General features: G+C 35.7%; 2 protein-coding genes across 3 annotated transcripts in view; both read right to left on the bottom strand.

Annotated features, from left to right (window-relative positions):
• Positions 1 to 19835, bottom strand: part of LOC143031686 (uncharacterized) — a 267646-nt gene that overhangs the window by 17120 nt on the left and 230691 nt on the right. The gene's annotated exons all lie outside the window — the stretch shown is intronic.
• LOC143031684 (uncharacterized) lies at positions 4255 to 18718 on the bottom strand. Its single transcript, XM_076195829.1, has 2 exons — positions 18578 to 18718; positions 4255 to 9144 (listed from the first exon to the last, which is right to left on the bottom strand). The coding sequence occupies exon 2, from the start codon at positions 9005 to 9007 to the stop codon at positions 8138 to 8140; it is 870 nt and encodes a 289-aa protein (XP_076051944.1). The 5' UTR covers positions 9008 to 9144; positions 18578 to 18718; the 3' UTR covers positions 4255 to 8137.

The raw sequence follows: 19835 nt of genomic DNA, 5'->3' as shown, positions 1-19835 counted from the left end.
CGATCACGGACTGTGATCCTCTTCAGTGGAATACGTATTCCACTTAAGAGGATCACAGTCCGTGATCGAAATATACGGATATCATTTATTTCATATCTTCTTATCCAACACAATGGGTTCTTGTTGAATATATATATATATATATGTATATATATATATATATATATATATATATATATATATATTGTTACGAATCTCGCTCACATATCTGGCTTGCAATAGATTTAAAGTAAAGGAAAATGAGTTCCCAAGACTTTGGGATAACTCAAAGAGAAATTACAAAGCTGTCATCAGACTCGTAAGACATAGTAAGAGTGAATGGGTGACTGAGTTCCCAAGACCCCATCCCATGTCTTTGGGTATCTTAAAGAAATTTCAAGGCCGCCGCCACTTGATTTTGTACTATCATAAAAATCAAGAAAAATGAAACGCACAGATAACATTTAACACTATTCATTAAAGTTAATAGGATTACATGAAGAATTACAATCACTGAACATTCAAATGAGTAAATAAGTTTCAAAACAGAAGATTCCCGCTCGAAAACTTTTAACGGGGGTGAAAGAAAATTAATTAGATAATTAATACTTTACCAACGAAAACACTGTCTAGGTAACTTCCATAGACATTTCACACCACGACATGAAACACTAGCTGGGTTAAAATGACTTAAGAATAATACAGGGGGAGTACAGAGGACTTACTTCAGCCGATAATCCGCCCCGAGGCAACACAAATTTACATCGCACCCACTTCTCCTAAACTGACTCTCTGACACGCCCAAGGCGCTCTGGTTCCTTCTACAAAAATCCTCTGATTGGCCCATAGGAATTGCGTCTATGGAGATTGAACCTGATTGGTCAAATTACTAAAACGTTTTGCCCCGTTCTAGGCTGAGTGTCACGCAAAACCAGAACAAATACTTCATTGTACGGACGGACCTCCTCAGTACTCGTCCTGTAATCGGACACCCACGTAATCGCGAGCGACGCCTTATCCAAAGTAATAATTCTATTTCAACCTTACATATATGGGAATATATGTGACAATATATATATATATATATATATATATATATATATATATATATATATACATATATATATACATATATATATATACGTATATATATACGAGTATATATATATATATACATATATATATACAGTATATATATATATATATACATATATACATATATATACGTATATATATGTATATGTATACACATATATATGCGTATTCGTTGTTTGATTATATGTTTATATATTAATTTATCTATTCATTTACTTATCTATTCATTTATTGATTGATCATTTTCATTTAATTATCTATTTATCTACTTATCTATTTGATTATTCCTATATTTGTTTGATTACTTGGTTATGCATTTACCAATTAATTAATTAATTTATTTATTTATTTATTAATGTATTTATTTATTTATTTATTTATTCATTTATTTGTATTTTCTTATTTCTTCTTCGTTTTCTATTTCCGAGGACTGAGTGTTGTAGTGTTAAGGAAGCTGAAGGGGTGACCCAGCCTCACACGTATATCTACATTTTCATCTCTTTATTGAAAAGTTATTTGATTCATTTATGTAGTTCATCCAGCTATTTTCATTTCCCCAAAGCTAAATCTTTATTTGTGTAATGTTTATTCATTAATATGTTCATTTGTTAATCTGTTTCCGTTTGTTTGTTATTCTGTAATTCTGTATTCGTTTTAAATTCGATCAACTTAGCTATATCTTGCTTATTTAACTATTTATCAATATATTCATTCATTGATATATCTATTAATTAATCTCTCTGTTCGTTCATCTATTTACGAATGTATTCATATTTTGATTTGTTTGCGTTTCAATTCGTTTGTGTGTTTGCTTGTTCTGTATCTTAGGCGGCCCATACACGATCAATTATATTGCGCAATATAATTGATCGTATATGGGCCGCTTTGGGAGTCAGGGTCAATACGCCCTTGTTGCACTAAAGCCCTCAGCTGTTTGATACAGTGACGTCATATGTCGTTATAATATGTATTATCATATGTTCTTGTGTCATTATAACATTTGGAAATAAACTCTCCCCCTGGGATTCGAACCTTCGCCTGAGTGGCTTACTTTTTATAAGACGAAGATCGTACCATCATGCCACCACGACCCTAGGTGTGAATGATATTTTGACGCAGGAAGAAAGGATTTCTTCCCGTTTTCTCTTCTCCTGCATGAGGGGACGGAGAGGGGTGGGGGGCGCCCCGGGTCGCCGATAAAGTAAAGCGGTCTTGCTGTGGATGTGCTGTGTCTTGCTGCATTGCTTCTGGCCCAGAGTAGTGGGCGTGAATCACACAGGGATGACCCGTCATCCACGAGGAGCTAAGATTAGAGGGAGGAAGGGGTGGTGGATGGGAGTGGAATGGGTGGGAGTGGGTATGTACCTTTAGATTTGGCTACCCCCCTTGTAAGGGGGAAGGGAGGAGACTTTGTTACACAGATAGATATTATACATATATTTATTTTGTTCTGACTATTTTTAGACGATTCCATTAAGTTGAATGTTCTCTGTGAAACCACATCTTGTTCCGATGATGTTCAATGGATTAATAAATATATAAATGAATAAATGAATATATAAATAAATAATTGAATAAATAAATGAATAAAAATATAAATAATAAATGAATAAATAATTGAGTGAATAAATGATAGATAATGAATAAATATATATATATATATATATATATATATATATATATATATATATATATATATATATATATATATAAACGAGTAAATAAATGATTAATTAATAGATAATGGATTAAATAGATAAATAGATAAATTGATAATAGATAAATCAATAATTGAGTCAATTATAGTAAATAAACGAATAAAAGAATAAAAAAAAAATGCATAAATAAATAAATAAATAAATAAATTTCCTGTGGCAAGATTTTTGCTGGAACGTTCTTTGGCCAGCCAGGAAGCAGCATCTGCTAGAGTTCTCAATCGCCCAGAATGGAGACCTGAGACGACAAATGACGTGATCAAGCCAGGACAGATGGTGGCTTAGAGATCAAGATCTACGGGTCTGAGACGACATGCACACTTTTCTTTTAATTAATCCTGTTTTATCTTACTTGCATTGGTTTGTTTATTTTGCGTGTTCATATAGGTATGTGTTTAATTCTATTTATTTTGCAGATGTAGTTTTTTTTTCAAATTCTATTCTATATTGTTTATCTATCTTATGCATTAATTTATCTGATATATTCATTTATTTATTTACTCTATATATTTATTTATATATTGATTCATTAATTTGTTTATCTATCGATTTACTTGTTATTGTTATTATTTTTAGGGAGCCAAGCATCTTTCTCATAGATCAGTGGACTCACATGGATAGAATATTACACTCCCCCCCTTCCTCTCTTCCTCCGCCTCCTCCTCCTCCTCCTCCCCTCCTTCTGTCCGTGTGTGATTCACCACAGCGGGTCTTGGATCACGTGCTGGGCCCGTGATCGACAGCCCCTGCTCCTCCCGAATGAGAGCTCAGAGATATTTGACCCGGTCTATGGATAACGCTGTGGAGATGATCCGTTTGGCGCAGCAGGCTGGCGAGTCATTCCCCATTATGTCTTTCCATGTTACAGTGGCGTCTCCATGACCAGAGGCAACTCCGTGGCCCCTAAGCTGTTGTCTCCAAATCAAATTACTTCTTGATTTGTAATCAGGCTCATGTACTTCAATGGGTCTGGCTCAAAGAAAGGAACATGTAAATGGTGGTCTTTCAAAATGGACATAAGTGAGAATTCTCTCCTTCCTGCTTATTATCTTTAAAGCCCACATTCCCATCTAGAGGTGCAGCCGTGAGAGACTGACACTGCCTCCAGGCCAGGCCAGGCCAGGCCTAACACCCTAAGAAAGACCTCTATCAATTTCAACTATCTTTCCTCTACCTTTTCACAAAGAACTGACAACTGCTGCCCCCCATCCCCTTACTACTACTCAGCAACACGTGGCCTTCAGAATGGTTGCTCAATCTCACTGGTCACTGAGTCTCATTTGGTTGCTCAATCTCAATAAAGATATTGACAGATTGGAAGAGTACAGCAGCAAGCAACGAAACCAATTCAAAATATCAGAAATAATTGATATGAAAACAACCTAAAATATATGAATGAATCTATTTATCCTAAAAAAGTACAGACACAGGTGTGACTTGTTTTCCAGATTCTGAAGGGATTTGACATGACAAAAAAAATATATATATAGAATAAATAATACATAAAATAACAAATAAATTGAATTTTCATACTTAGTATGAATCATATGAGAAATAACTCAAGCTGTCAGGACAGATTCAATTTGGGAAGAGGATAGAAACAACTTCACCATGTAGTCAATGAATGTATTAACTTGCTGCAAAGGCAGTGTAATGTAGTACAATTCCAAGATTTAAAATTCATTTAGGTAAACACCTAAGCAATATGCTGTGATGCCTGCCAGTTGTTTTGTTCACTTATTTTCTTTATTCATAGTATCTGACCTAGTTATGGACCAAAAGGTCTCCTGTCAATATGCTTTTCTTTTGTAAACCTTTGAATGCCAAGGACTCAGTTATAGAAAAAGGTACTCCTCTAATATTTATGAAAATTAATTCCACAAACTGTATGTGATAAATATCCTAAGTTCCATTAAATTCAATGCAGAAACATGTAACATAAGAGAGGAAGAAAGTTTAAATGTGTTTGAGATGAAATGCCTAAGAAGTATGACGGGGGTTGCTAGGATGGATTGAATGAGAAATGAGGAGGTGAGGAGGAGAACAGGGGTGGAAAGAGAGTTGGGAGATAGGGTTAGTGAAAGAGTATTGGGATGGTTTGGACACATGGAGAGAATGAGTGAAAGATTAGTAAAAGAGGTGTGGAAGGCAGAGGTAGAAGGGGTGAACATGAGGGGATGACCAAGGATGAGATGGACGTATGGAGTAAAAGGAGCATTTGGAAAAAGGGGAATGCCTGTTAAGGAAGAACAGGGAACAACAGAAGATAGGGGTGAGTGGAGAATAGTTGTGTATGGATGATGCTGTGATGAGTGAGAGGTGAGTGGGTGGAGGATAGGAGGTGAGTATGTGTGAATGATATTTTGATGCAGCCCAAAGGGATTTCCCCAAGTCTTCTCTTTTTTCTACCTGAAGGGATGGAGGGGGGGGGGTCGCCGATTAAGTGAAGCAACCTTGCTGTGGATATGCTGTGTCTTGCTGCATTGTTTCTGACCCATGGCAATGGGCGAGATGCAGGGATGACCCATCATCCAGGAGCCAAGAAAAAAGGGAGCAGTGGTGAATGGGAGTGGAGTATGTGGGAATGAAATGGGTGGGAATGGATTTATACTTTTGACTTTGGCTACCTCCCTTGTATGAGGGAAAAAGCCATTGGTATATGTATATACATGTAGCTTTTACTAAAAAGGTACTTTTAAAATAAAGAAAAGAAAAAAAAAAAAAGAGAGGCAGGGGCTTATGCACCCCAAGTTTCTCCTCTATTCCTATGTCTGTTCTTCTTAGTATGAACCAATGACATAGAAAATGTACCAAAATAATACAACAAAGACTAAAGCCCAAGGTTTGTTTCAAGAGATCTTTACTAATGAACTTTACAAAGCTGGAAAATCCACATGGGACAAAGAATGGAATGCATTTGATAAAAGCATATGAGAGCAATAGCATTAACATTGTTACTATCATAAATAATATGCATCATTTCCTTAACAAAGGGTCAAATACAGTTGAATGAAATAGCCTGACAGTAGCTAGAATAATAGGACAGGTACACAGACTTTATAAGCTCCTTGTATTTATGGCACACACTAACTAATGATCCAAAACATTGACAAGAAAGAAATCAGTATGGCTTCAACATGTTCAACTTACATCTGAAGTCATAGGAATGAAACAACTTTGTCAATTTATTCAGTGGAACAAAACAAGTATGGTGCAGAATGAAAGAGTACAGGGCACACTGGCTAGAAAACAAAGCAAATGTAAAATACAAGAGAAAAAAAATTCATATCTTTGGCCGATGCAAAAGAGGATCAAGATAAAATTAAAATGAACACCATCATCATCATGAATTAAAATTTGCAAGTTAAATTTTAGAATGCAATTTACAGGTAGTTCTTAATCCATACAAGTTTATTTTATGCAAATTTGACGTAATGCAACTGATAAAATAATACATTTAATTTGAATTATGTGGTTTGTTTGAATCAACACAAGCACAAAAAAGTTTTATGTGGTGGATGCCTTGATATCCTTCTGAGCCCCTCACTCCCTAAATTTAATTTATATCTTATTTATACAATGCCTCTCAGTTTATATATATTGTGTCAATTAAGAATAATCTCTATTTTCATGGAAATATTTCAGTGGTTATGAAAAAAATAAATAGCTATCTCTTATAATGAATCTTTATAGTCCATGCCTATAAATCACTCAACAAAGCCATTCTTATAGTCTCTTGAAATTCATCAAAGGTAATGGACATTCAATCATTTTTCATGTGATCCTCTTATACGACATACTACCTTGAACTATGCAGATCAGCCGAGATGACATCACCACAGGATGATGAAAAGTCTATGTCAGCAACTATGTCAACCTTATCCCAGGACGACTTTTCATTCTCTTTCCCTCTCTTTGCTGAGGCCCTAGATTTTGCTTCAGCACATCCTGAGACCAAAACTAACCTCGACAGACATTCTCCTTTATACCCTTCATAACAACTGCTAGATGTGAGAGAGTTCCAGCCAGGGGATGAGGATGTGATCTGACAAGCCGTTTCCCTCAACAACTCACTTCCCGCCAGAAAAGAAAGAAATCCCTTAAAAATTTGTCTGTTACAGGTTAAAGCATCATTTGTCGGGTAGTACCACTACTAAATTGATCTTCTGATTAAGGTTTCCCTTGTAAAACCCCATGACTCAAAAGTACTGAGTAGTCCCACTTTAATATTTCATGTTTATTCTCTTAAATTTTCCTATAAATTTCAAAACATCATACATTTCATCTTTATTTCACCAACTTTGGTTATATTAAAACTTTATTATTGACATGGATTACAGCTATTCATAGACATTTCGAGACTGCTTAAGAAGTCTACTTATTTACACTCTCCAATTGATATGGCTGTTTGGAAACAACTCAATATGTTGCCATTACATTAATGATTATTGCTTTAAGTTTCACCAATTGGAAAACTCACCGCCCAACACTGGGCCCTTCCACAGATACCCCTAGGAAGAATCTTCTCACAGTTGTCTGTGTTTGTTGTACTGATGTGGGACTGTTTCTACTTCACCAAATGAAAGCAGTAATGAGCAGTCACCAGTTGTCAGCTCTCCACATGTGAAAAGGTGTGAAGGTGTAAGAAATGCAGTAGAAGTGGACAGAGATATCCTGGGTCCAGTCTAGAGATCAAGTGTCGGGCTGCACCTCCTAATGGAGGTGACAGAGTGAACATATTTTGAATATGGGCAGTTCACTGTCCATCTTGCAGGACTACAAACAGGTACTTGTCATTGGTCCCTGCCAGTACAAAGTAAATATAATGCCAATACAATAAGGGACCTCAATACTTGTTTGATATATTAAATATACCTGCCTAAACACTTAGAATGTATATACATTTCTGATGTAGAGGGGCACATAGACAAATGATTCAAAGAATAATGTAAAAGTTCTATTAAAATGCCTTACCATACTCAAAGTCCATTCTACCTAATAAAAAGTTGGCTAAGACATACATTTAATGTTATGCAATTCATGGCTATAAAAGTAATGGTCTATAAAGCATACTTTGAATTCATTTCTAATACAGACATGACCTCATTTCTTAGTTACCATATAGTTTTTCTGTCTTCAGTTAAGGTGTAAGGGTAATCAAGATAATGTGAAAATAAAGTCCATGTTCAAGGTTTCTTTTATGTATGGGTCTTCACAGCTTCATTTGTAATATCTTTTCCATGAGAAAGCTGTGTTGTGCAGTTCACATGGGTAAGGGTTCTCACTTGTGCATCATTTATATGTTTATATTAACCTTACAAGAATATTGCAATACACAAGTCAAACTATTATGGTTTCTCTCTATGTTTGGACATCACATGCTTATTGAGATGACTCTTTCGTGAGAAAGTTGAATCACACAAGTTACAATGGAAAGGCTTCTCTCCTGTGTGGGTCATCATATGCTGTTTAACAGATCCCTTTTGCGTGAAAGCCGCACCACAGAGGTCACAATGGAAAGGTTTCTCTCCTGTGTGGACCCTCAAATGCTTATTGAGGTCACCAATTCGCGCAAAAACTGAATCACACGAGTCACAATGAAAAGACTTTTCTCTTGTGTGTGTCAACATATGCTTATTAAGATAACTCTTTCGTGAGAAGGCTGAATCACACAAGTCACATTGGAAGGGCCTCTCTCCTGTATGGGACATCATATGCTGTTTAACATAACCTTTTTGTGAGAAAGATGCATCGCACAGTTCACACTGGAAAGGCTTCTCTCCGGAGTGAACCCTGACATGCTTATTAAGGTCACTCATTCGTGGGAAGGCTGAATCACACAGACCACACGGGAATGGCTTCTCTCCTGTGTGAGTCATCACATGCTTTTTGAGATCACCCTTTCCTGAGAAAGCTGCATCGCACCAGTCACAACGAAAAGGCTTTTCTCCGGTATGGATCAAGACGTGCCTTTTCAGGTCAAACTTCCGTGAAAAAGCTGAAGTGCATTGGTCGCACTGGAAAGGCTTCTCTCCTGTATGGGTCATGACGTGCTCTTTCAGACTCCCTTTCTGGGTGAAGGCGGCACTGCAAAGTTCACATTGGAAAGGCTTCTCTCCTGTGTGGATCATCATGTGCCTTTTAAGATTCCTCTTGCGTGTGAAAGCTGCATCACACAGATCGCACTCAAAAGCTTTTTCACCTGCTTGGGTCATCATGGGAAATCTGAGCTTACCCTGTGAGATAGCAATATACAACTACGATCAAATTGCAGTCTTTTATGTTTGGATAGTTACATGCCAGATATAGGGAATCTATGAGTACTTTCCTGTGAAATCTTGAAGGTTACCTTTACCTGTAATTATAAGAAAGAAAAAAAAAATGAATTGTAGTGCCACAAACTTTTTCATACATGGACCTAGAATTCATTAATTCTAAAAATATGACATCTCTTTGTAATGATAAATCCAACACTTAATTTTTGGAAAATGTCTACTACTAAGAGTGAGAATATATTGTACAAAAATGTAGGACAAACCTCACTTGCAAATTTGGATAAATATACACCCTGATAATGACTAACTAGGGCAAACAATTACCTTTGAGTTAACATACTGAAAGAATGCATAAATATATAAATTGAAAATGCTATTATCATAATGTCTCATATATAAAACATAGTGAAATAACATACATATTTATATATATATTATACATATATATATATAAATATATATACAGTCAACTCTCAATTAACACAAGGTTAACTAACGCATTTTTGATTTAACATGAGTTTATTTTTAAGGATTTTTTTTAGATAACACAATTTCAATTTAACACGATTTGAATTTGGTGGTAAGAGCACTGAGAGGGCCTCCGCACCGTCACTCTCCCATGCTCTGTTTTGATCTCAGTTTCTACACCAAAACAAAAAGGAAAATGGTGTCACTATACTACACTAATTTTTAAAGGTATGGACCATGATTATAAGTCATAAAAGCTTGAAATTTTATTACAGAGAAATTAATATTTAGATATTGTAAACTCTCGCTTTCTGTTCTACACCAAAACAAAAAAGAAAACGGTGTCACCAACCCACAATTAATGTTAAACTAATTTTCAAATGTATGGACCGTGATTATAAGCTGTAAAATTTGTTACAGAGATATGAATAATTTAGTTAGAGATTGTAAACTCTTGTTTTCTGTTCTACACAAAAACAAAAAAGAAAATGGTGTCACCAACCCACAATTAATAATGAACTAATTTTGTTTGTTCTTGTGTGCATATAGAATAAATATGTACTAGAAATATTTACAAAGAATGTGTGTTTTTGCTGTTTCTGTAACCGACAAATGTATTAATAATGTGTTTGTTCAAGTTTAGAGTAACAGTGTCCAGGAACCTAACTCCCCCTATTACCATTATTTCCTATGGGAAAAATATGTTTAACTAACGTGATTTTGATTAACACGATGTCTCCAGGAATGTAACCCTCGCATTTATTGAGAGTTGACTGTATATATATATATATATAAACATATATATATATCATTTAGAAAGTAACCGTTTGATAAATGATAGCCAACATGGTTTCAGACGGAAACGTTCTTGCGTGACTAACTTACTCGAATTCTACAACACAGTTGTCTCGAATTTTGACAAAAGAAACAATATAGATTTAATATATCTAGACTTTGCAAAAGCTTTTGATACCGTCCCACACGAAAGACTACTTACTAAATTAGCTTTGCATGGAATAAGTGGTAGCCTATTAGGTTGGACTAGTAATTGGTTGAAAGGTCGAAAACAGAGAGTTGTTTTAAATGGAAAAACTTCTGGATGGAAAAGTGTTGCAAGTGGAGTTCCTCAGGGTTCCGTTCTTGGGCCACTTCTATTCATAGTATATATAAATGATATAGACCATGGACTAAAATCTACTGTTTCCAAATTTGCTGATGATACAAAACTGTGCGGAGTGGCAAATAATCACTCAAACCAATTAGATATTCAAGAAGATTTAGATCAATTACAGCAATGGTCTGAAAAGTGGCTAATGAAATTTAACACAAGTAAATGCAAGGTAATGCACATAGGTAAAAATAACAGCAAGTACGATTACAAGTTATTTGGAAATTCGTTAACAAAAGTGGATAGTGAAAAAGATCTCGGCGTAATTATCAGTAACGACCTCAAATCATCCAAGCAGTGTATTTCAGCCTCTGAGAAAGCAAATAAGATTCTGGGATTGATTGCGCGATCTTTTGATTTCAAAAGTCCATCACTCATTAACAAGCTATATAAATCGTTAGTTCGTCCACATTTGGAATATGCTGTTTCCGTATGGTCACCGAATCTCATTAAAGACATTGACAGACTGGAAAAAGTACAACGGCGAGCCACAAAACTGATTCCAAATATCAAAAATAAATCATACGAAAATCGACTTAAGCACATGAATCTGTTTTCCCTAAAAAAGCGTAGACTCAGAGGTGACTTGATACAGGTCTTTAAGATTTTAAAGGGAATTGACAACATCAAAAGTGACCAAATTTTCACATTGAATGAGAATCAGACAAGAAACAATGGTCTCAAACTGTCCGGAAATAGATTCAATTTGGAAGTAGGTAGAAACAACTTTGCCAACCGTGTAGTTAATGAATGGAATAAACTTCCTGCACAGGTAGTGCAATGTAGTTCAGTTCGAAGCTTTAAGAATCATTTAGATAAATACCTAAGTAAGATGCTGTAATTATTATAATTTGTTATATTATTTGTTTTTGTTTTGTTATAATTTGTCTGTCTGATTTTCATTTATTATTAGTTATATGTCAATTTATTATCATTTACTATTTACCTGTTTGTTTGTTATTCAACTATACCAATGCATTTATTTATGTATTTTAATTGTTATTTACATTGTTATAGTTTTAATTTATTATTAATATGATTTTTTTTTTTTTTTTTTTTTTTTTTTTTTTTTTTTTTTTTTTGCATCCGACCTAGATATGGATCAAAAGGTCTCCTGTCGGCATGCTTTGCCTTTGTAATCCTTTGTAATATATATATATAGATCATATATCATATATACATTATAAGTGTGTGTGTTTGTATCTCACATCTAGTTTGTTCTTAAATTTTTGTATGGTGTTTGCACACACTATTGTTTCATCTAATTTGTTCCAGACATCCACCACTCTGCGTGGATTTTTTTTTTTTCAGATCTCTTCTATGGGTACCCTTTTTGAGTTCCTTTTCATGACCCCCTGTTTTTCTCCTATCCCACTTTAATAAATCTCCTCTGTCAAGGACTTCCATGCCTTTCATGATTTTGTAAATGGCCAATAGATCACCCCTTTCTCTTCTTTGTTCCAGGGTTGGTAGTTCCAGTTTAGACAATCTTTGCTCGTATGTCCATTTTCAAAGTGTTGGGGCCATCTTTGCTGTTGCTATTTGTATTCTTTCTATTTTTCTTATATTCTTTTTTGTACTGGGTGTCCATGGTGTCACAGCATACTCCAATCTTGGTCTTATCTGTATGACTAGTATTTTTTTTTTTTTTTTTTTTTTTTTTTACCATTACCTCATCCAAGTAATTAAAAGCCACCTTTATTGATCTTCATAAATTGTTGGTTGTCTGCAGACATGTCTTTGGTGATAATGACTCCTAGGTCCTTTTTCTGGAACAAACTTTCTTGACTTCCTTTGCACCAATTTTATATTGTCTTGATTTTTTTTTTTTTTTTTTTTTTTTTACTTTTTCCAAATTCCATTAAACTACATTTCTTAATGTTGAAGTTCACTTCCCACTTTTGACTCCATTCCCAGACCTTGTCCAGGTCTCTCTGTAGTGATTCACAATCTTTTTCCATGTGTGTATTTAACCCGTTGTAATTACCTAGTTTTATTATACGGGAAGAGGAGCTATGCTCGTGGTGACCTATCTTTGTATCTTGCAACATCTAGCTTATTCTTAAATTCATGTATGGTGTTTGCATACACTTTTGTTTCATCCAATTTGTTCCAGACATCCACCACTCTGTGTGGAAAACTGTTTTTTTCAGATCTCTTCTATAACTGTCCTTTTTGAGTTTCTTTTCATGTCCCCATGTTTTTCTTCTACCCAAATATAATAAGTCTTCTCTATCAAGAACTTCCAGGCCTTTCATAATTCTGTAAATGGCCAACAGATCACCTCTTTCTCTTCTTTGTTCCAGGGTTGGTAGTTCCAGTTTAGACAACCTTTGCTCATATGCCAGTTTTGAAAATGTTGGGGCCATCTTTGTCGTTGCTATTTGGATTCTTTCTATTTTCCTTATATTCTTTTTTTAATGGGCGTCCATTGTGTCACTGTGTACTCCAATCTTGGTTTTATCAGTGTGACTAGTATTTTCTTTATCATTTCCTCATCCAAATAATTAAGTCACTTTTATTGATCTTGACAAATTGTAGGTTTCTCTATTTTATCTGCTTGTCTGAGGACATTTCTTTGGTGATGATTACTCTTAGGTCCTTCTCAGAACTAACTTTCTTTAATTCCATTGCACCAATTTTCCATTGTCTTGATATTCTTTTTTTACTTTTTCCAAATTCCATTATACTACATTTCTTAATTTTGAAGTCCACTTCCCACTTCTGACTCCATTCCCAGACCTTGGCACAATATTGGCACTTTTCCAGTCTTCCAGTACCTTTCCTTCTCTGTAGCGATTCACAATCTTTCTCCATACTTACTTTCTTTAGTAGTTTTGCATCATCTGAAAAGAAGTTCATGTAACATTCTACACCTTTATCCATGTCATTTACATATATAGAAAACATTATTGGCGCCAGCACTGAACCCTGTGGGACTCCACTTATCATTTCTTTTCAAGTAGAGTTTTTGTCTCTGAGCACCACTCTCATTTTTCTTCCATGCAAGAAATATTCCATCCATTTCAATAGTTTTCCTTGTATACCTCCTGTTGTTTCAAGTTTTCTTAATAATTTTTGTGTGGTACTTTATCAAACGCCTTTTGTAAATCCAGGAAAGCACAGTCTTCCCATCCATCCCTTTCTTGCATTATATCTATTAACCTTGAATAGAAACAGATCAAATTTGTGGCACATAACCTTCCCTGTCTAAATCCAAATTGTCTCAGATTTTGTATATTGTTCTCCTCCAGATGTCTTGTCCATCTACTTTTGATAACTTGCTAAAAGATTTTGGCTATTGTACTTATAAGGGAAACCAGTCTATAATTTGTTGGGTCTTCCTTGTTCCCCCTTTATATATTGGCACAATATTGCCATTTTTAAGTCTTCCAGTACTTTTTTCTTTCTGAGTGAGCAATCTATTATCTTATATATTCTGTCCATTAGTTCATCTACACTTTCTTTAAGTATCCAGTTTGCAATTCTGTCCGGGCTGTATGATTTTTTTTTTTACATCAAGGTTCATTATTTGGTCCCTTATTTCTTTCTGTGTCACAATTATTTCGGAACTTTCTCCCCTTCCTTCATCCCAATTGTGTATGTTTTCTTTAGTTAACACAGATTTGAAATATGTATACATATGTGTGTGTATATATTATATATGCATACATATATATATATACTGATATATATGCATACATATATATATATATACACACACACATATCTCTCTTGATAGCACAATGGGCTAAGTCACTGGTCATTACATCTAAGCTGGGTTCAAGTCCTTAGCTTGACCATGTATCAGTTTCTGTATATAATCTTCCATTGAGCTCCTCATCAGTCTCGACTGTGATGGCATGGAATTAAAGTGAATTAATGTGGTTGAAAAGATGAAAATCTGTTTACTGGGGACCATTCAGTGTATGTAAAATCACCTTATTTATATTCTTCTGAAAACTCTCAAAACACCTATCTAAATCTATGAAAAAAATCCCTTTCTTCTATATTTTTCTCATTACCAGGGCCATACGCACTCACAAAAACCCACATATTTTATCCCAGGTGAGAACCTTTGTGGATAAATGATGTTGGAGATGTGTTCTGAAATGGATTGATGATAGCAAACACGATATCTATGAAGTGAGCAAGACATAAGTATACAATGGAAATGGAGGTGGAGGGAAAGGTGGTAGATAGGGCATTAACCCATTAAACTGCGATGACAAGATTCTTGTCATTTGGTCAAATAAAACAAAAAATCATAAAACACCAAAATGTTTGATCAAACACCAGAAAAGTATGACGTCAGTCCTCACTTCACGAAGCGAGGACTGACGTCATACTTTTCTGGTGTTTGATCAAACATTTTGGTGTTTTATGATTTTTTGTTTTATTTGACCAAATGACAAGAATCTTGTCATTGCAGTTTAATGGGTTAATGGACTCTATAGTGGTATCCAAAGGAAGGAGAGGAAGTTTTCATCATTCATGTTTTCAGATGAGAGAGTAAAGAGGGTGTCAGATAATTTTTAGTAGAATGGAAATTGAGAGTGGAGGAGGAAAAGGGTGGGAAGTAAGAGAGGTGCTGAATGAGAATGGACACAAGAAAAAGTACCAAGAGTAGCTGAGAGAGGTGTGGAAGGTGGTGAGGGATAAAGGGGAAGTAGGAGTAGAAGAGGAATGGATATGTTTCACAAAGGAAGTGACAGTGTGTCCAAAGATGGTATGAGGGATGAGGAGGATGGGAAGGAACAGAAGGAAAGGTAGTAAATGGTTTCATGAAGAGGTGAAGGCAGTGGGAGAAGAGAAGACAGCATTTGTGGATTTGTTGTATATGATGAATATAAGGAGAGAGGAGAAACTAAACACAAGGTGAAGGAGGCAAGGAGGGCAGATGCAAAATGAGCTAAGAGTTTTACAGAAAATTAATGTATATATATATATATATATATAATTGTTTTAGAAGGAAGTGAAGAGTGATATAGGTGTGTCAAGTAAAGAGGAGAAGATACAGAATGCAGATGGACAGATGTTAATGAGTACTGTAGAATAAAAAGGAAGTTAGGGTGGGAGTGATTCAATGGGAGGATCTAGGAAAATTATTGTGATGGAAGAGGAAAACTGCAAGGTCTTTGGGAAAAGATGAGTTACAAAGAGCACGGAAAGTGATGAAAGCTAATAAGACACCTGGGTTGGATAGGTGTCATGTGAATTTTCTGACAAAGAGAGGAAAAGTTATAATGGATTGGCTAGTCAGTTGTTTAATGTGTGCCTGAGGGAGGGGGATGTGCCAGAAGACAGGAGTGCTTATATAGTTCTACTTTACAAAGGAAAAAGGAGACAAATGTGAATGTTGTAATTTTAGAGGGATTAAGGTGCATAGATAAAATATTAATGGTACAGCAGATAATATACCTGAATCTTTTGGCAAAAGGTAAGGATGTTTTTTGGGCCTTTATGAATCTAGAAGAGACTTAGGTTAGACAGGATGGGGCATTGTGGGAGGTACTGCAGATATATGGGATACTTTGAAAACTGCTAGCACTCAAAAGCTTTTACAAGAGTAGCAGAACTTGGGTTAGGGTTAGAAATGGTGAGAGTGAGTGGTTTGAGGAGTCGGGGGGGGGTGTCAGGGTTGTGTTATGTCACCATGGATGTTCAATATGTTCAATGTACATGGATGTGAGGCAAATGCTGATGATACTGTACTTGTGCCTGAGTCAGAGGAGGGTCTAAGGCAGTTAGTGACTGAGTTTGGGAAGGTATGTGATAGGAGCAAGTTGAAAGTAAATGTGGATAATAGCGGTGATGAGATGTATAACGGGTGGCAGCAAATTGAAGGTAAGTCTTAAAAGTGGAAGGCTAGCAGAGGTGGATAGTTTTAAGTATTCAGGATCACATAAAGCAGAAATGGAAGAGTGAGAGTGACGCTGAACTGTAGAGTGAGGGAAGCAAGTAAATGTCTTGGGAGAATGAAAAAGTATCTGGGAATGGATGAAAACAAGATTACATGACAGGGTAATGATGCCTATGGCACTGTATGGGAGCAGACACTTGGAATTTAAAGGAGGCAAAAAGAAGTAAATTTCAAGTATTTGAGATGAAGTGTATGAGAAGCATGGTGGGGGTTACAAAAGTGGATAGAGAGAGAAATGAGGTGAGGAAGAGAGCAAGGCGTGGAATGGGAGTTGGCGGACAGGGCGGACAAAAGAATTTTGGGATGGTTTGGGTAAACAAAAAGAATGAGTAAGGAAAGACTAACAAAAACTGTGGAAGGCAGAAGTAAAGAAAACATGAAAGGATGACCAAGAAAAAGATGGATTGATGAGGTGGAAGAGGCCTTAAGTAGAAGGAGAATGTCTATTGAGCATTAAAGGGAAAAGGCAAGAAATAAGAGTGAGTGGAGAATGGTTGTGAGTCGACAAAACACGTATGCAGCCTGAAGGGATTTCTCTTCATCTCTATTTTTGCATGAGGGGCCAAGAAGGGAGGGTTGCCATGTATAAGTAATGGGAGTAAACCAGCTTAGGTTGTGGGTCTTGATGTGTCTTGCTGCATTGCTTCTGACTTGGGAAATGGGCTGGGGCAAGGATGGCCCTTCATCCACAACGAGCTAAGGTGGATGGGAAACAAGTGATTGATGAGTGGAAGTGGGCTACCTCAGCTGGTTACCTCTCATATAAGGATGAAGATTTTTTGATAAATAGACATAATATATATCACTCAGTACTCTTGTGCTGTTAATATTTTAAAGAGAGTAGAGTTCTCTGAAGTAGAATATCTTCAAAGGTGGTGAAAACGTGTTCTTTGTTCTACAAGCTGCAGCACAATCCAGATTTCACCAAGGAATTAACCCATTAAACTCCAATGACAAGATGTCTTGTCATTTGGTCAAATAAAACAAAAAATCATAAAACACCAAAATGTTTGATCAAACACCAGAAAAATATGACGTCAGTAGTCCTCGCTTCGCTCGCGAGTGAAGCGAGGACTACTGACGTCATATTTTTCTGGTGTTTGATCAAACATTTTGGTGTTTTATGATTTTTTGTTTTATTTGACCAAATGACAAGACATCTTGTCATCGGAGTTTAATGGGTTAAGTATTGAGACATGGATGGTGATTTTTTTGGAAATGGGGAGGAGTGCTACTGATATGTGATTTATAAGATATATATTTTATGACAACTTATAACAATCATTATATTTTGAGTACCAACTCTGGGAGCTTGCATCAATATGTTATGCCTACATTATGACATCAAGAATATTCAATACTTGCTACTCAATAGTAAATCATGGGCACAAGATGAAAAGATAAATTAGGTTAGGTTAGCAGAACTCAAACATGAAAAAAAAAATTGTGCAGATCCAATCCTAATTGCAAGATGCCCCACTATTCTGGAAGTTTCATACATAATGTATAAAGACATCCCACTATTGGTGTACTGGGGTAGTACTGCCACTGTCTAGTATATATTATATCAATATTGTTGTTGGTATGGTGAATATTTTAAAACCCCCAACATTTGGCAAAACTTATCCCATCGCCTCCTAAAAGAAAGCCTCTGAAGAAATTATGTCAAAATAAGAAATGGACTCTTACACTTTCAGTCTATAATTATGTTACAAATTGAGGGATTCAATTGTATGTTTACCAACGTGCCCCAGCCCCTGTGATCCACCCCACTAGTAGTTATTTATTATTTAGAATATATTAACAAATCTTAGAACTCGGCTACATAATTATTACCAGCATATATAACATCTTTTAAACCTGTTATGGGTATGTCAGTTTGTTCTCATGTAAAACATATGCCACCATTGACCCAATTGAAGACTGTCTACCTACATGTAACTTCTCCCATTACCTGTTTGACTTTCTTCTGTTCTTATAGTATTCGTGAAACTTCTTAGCCTTAAAAATGTCCAAGTATTTCAAATATATATAAATATATTTTGCAACTGTATACAATAGATCCCTTTCAGAAATTATTTTTTCAGTGTTTACTCCTGGGCGGAGAAAACGTAATTTTACACTGGTTAGAGAAACTTTAACATATCAATTTTAAGGGGTGACTAATCTTTTTTATTATTATCATGGAAATTATTATATTGATATATATTGGTGATGTTGCTTATTTCCTTGTGGTCTGGATCCTCCTTATATGTAGCAGTAGACTCCATGTAATTTCTATTTATAGATATTGGACTTTGTACGTATCTCTATAATTTTGCTTGTGTTGTATTGCAGTATTGATTTCAGTATTACACATAGGCTATACAATTTTTTGACGTTATATTTTTCCAAATATCGAAAAATATGGATAATTATAAGAATATGCTTTCGCAAACCCTCCAACTATCAGAATGGTGTGGTCTATAATTTTCCATGCATTTATTGAGGTATCCACAAACATCTCTTGGTGTATCTTTATTCCATGATATTTTTTACGTATTACACAGAAGTAACAAATAGAAATAGTATTCTCGCCATAATAATTTCCTTCTTTTATTCCAATAGTGCTTGTCGATAACAAATTACTATGCGTCGCTGCAGTCACACAATTTTCCACACCATCATAAATCTCTATTGATGATCAATGTTGCCTGGTGCTGTTAGGAAGATGGTGTTCACAATTATAATATTCAGGAACACTTATAGGGTACTGGGAAGCGTTTCTGCTTCAGGTTCGATCCCCAAAAAGTGAAAATGGCCAAATTATCAAATCGCACTTTTGTGGGAGAGGTGAGGTCAGGCTAGGTCCCGCTGTCCACATAGCATGAGTGAACCTGTGCAATGCTCCTCACTCAAAAATTGCCTTCCTTTCAATGGACGCCTCGCTCGCGAAAATCAGATGGGCGGAGTATCACTGGCGTCGAGATAGTCCGGCTTCAGGCAGTCGATGGAGACCCCAATCTCACTTGCCGTAGACTCGAAAAGTCTTTCCGTTCGAGGACGAGGTGGTGACCAGTGGATTTACCTGGGTTGTCGCAGCTGCTGCAGGATTTCGGGAGTCCCCTGTAGAGGATTTTTTTTTTTTTTTTTTTTTAATGAAAGTAGCTGTTGCCGACAAAACTGACGAGTTAAACACCATATGAGGACGGAGCCTTTATTTGTACGACGTT

The sequence above is a fragment of the Oratosquilla oratoria genome, chromosome 12, assembly GCF_046742065.1.
Source record: "Oratosquilla oratoria isolate Oo_2021 chromosome 12, ASM4674206v1, whole genome shotgun sequence".
NCBI lineage: Eukaryota > Metazoa > Arthropoda > Malacostraca > Stomatopoda > Squillidae > Oratosquilla > Oratosquilla oratoria.
Note: the sequence above shows the minus strand (reverse complement) of the source record. Positions and strands in the feature narration are given on the sequence as shown.

Bases quoted from the DNA above. Each gene is read 5' to 3' on its own strand.
- LOC143031684 (XM_076195829.1), bottom strand. From the start codon at position 9,007: ATGATGACCCAAGCAGGTGAAAAAGCTTTTGAGTGCGATCTGTGTGAT.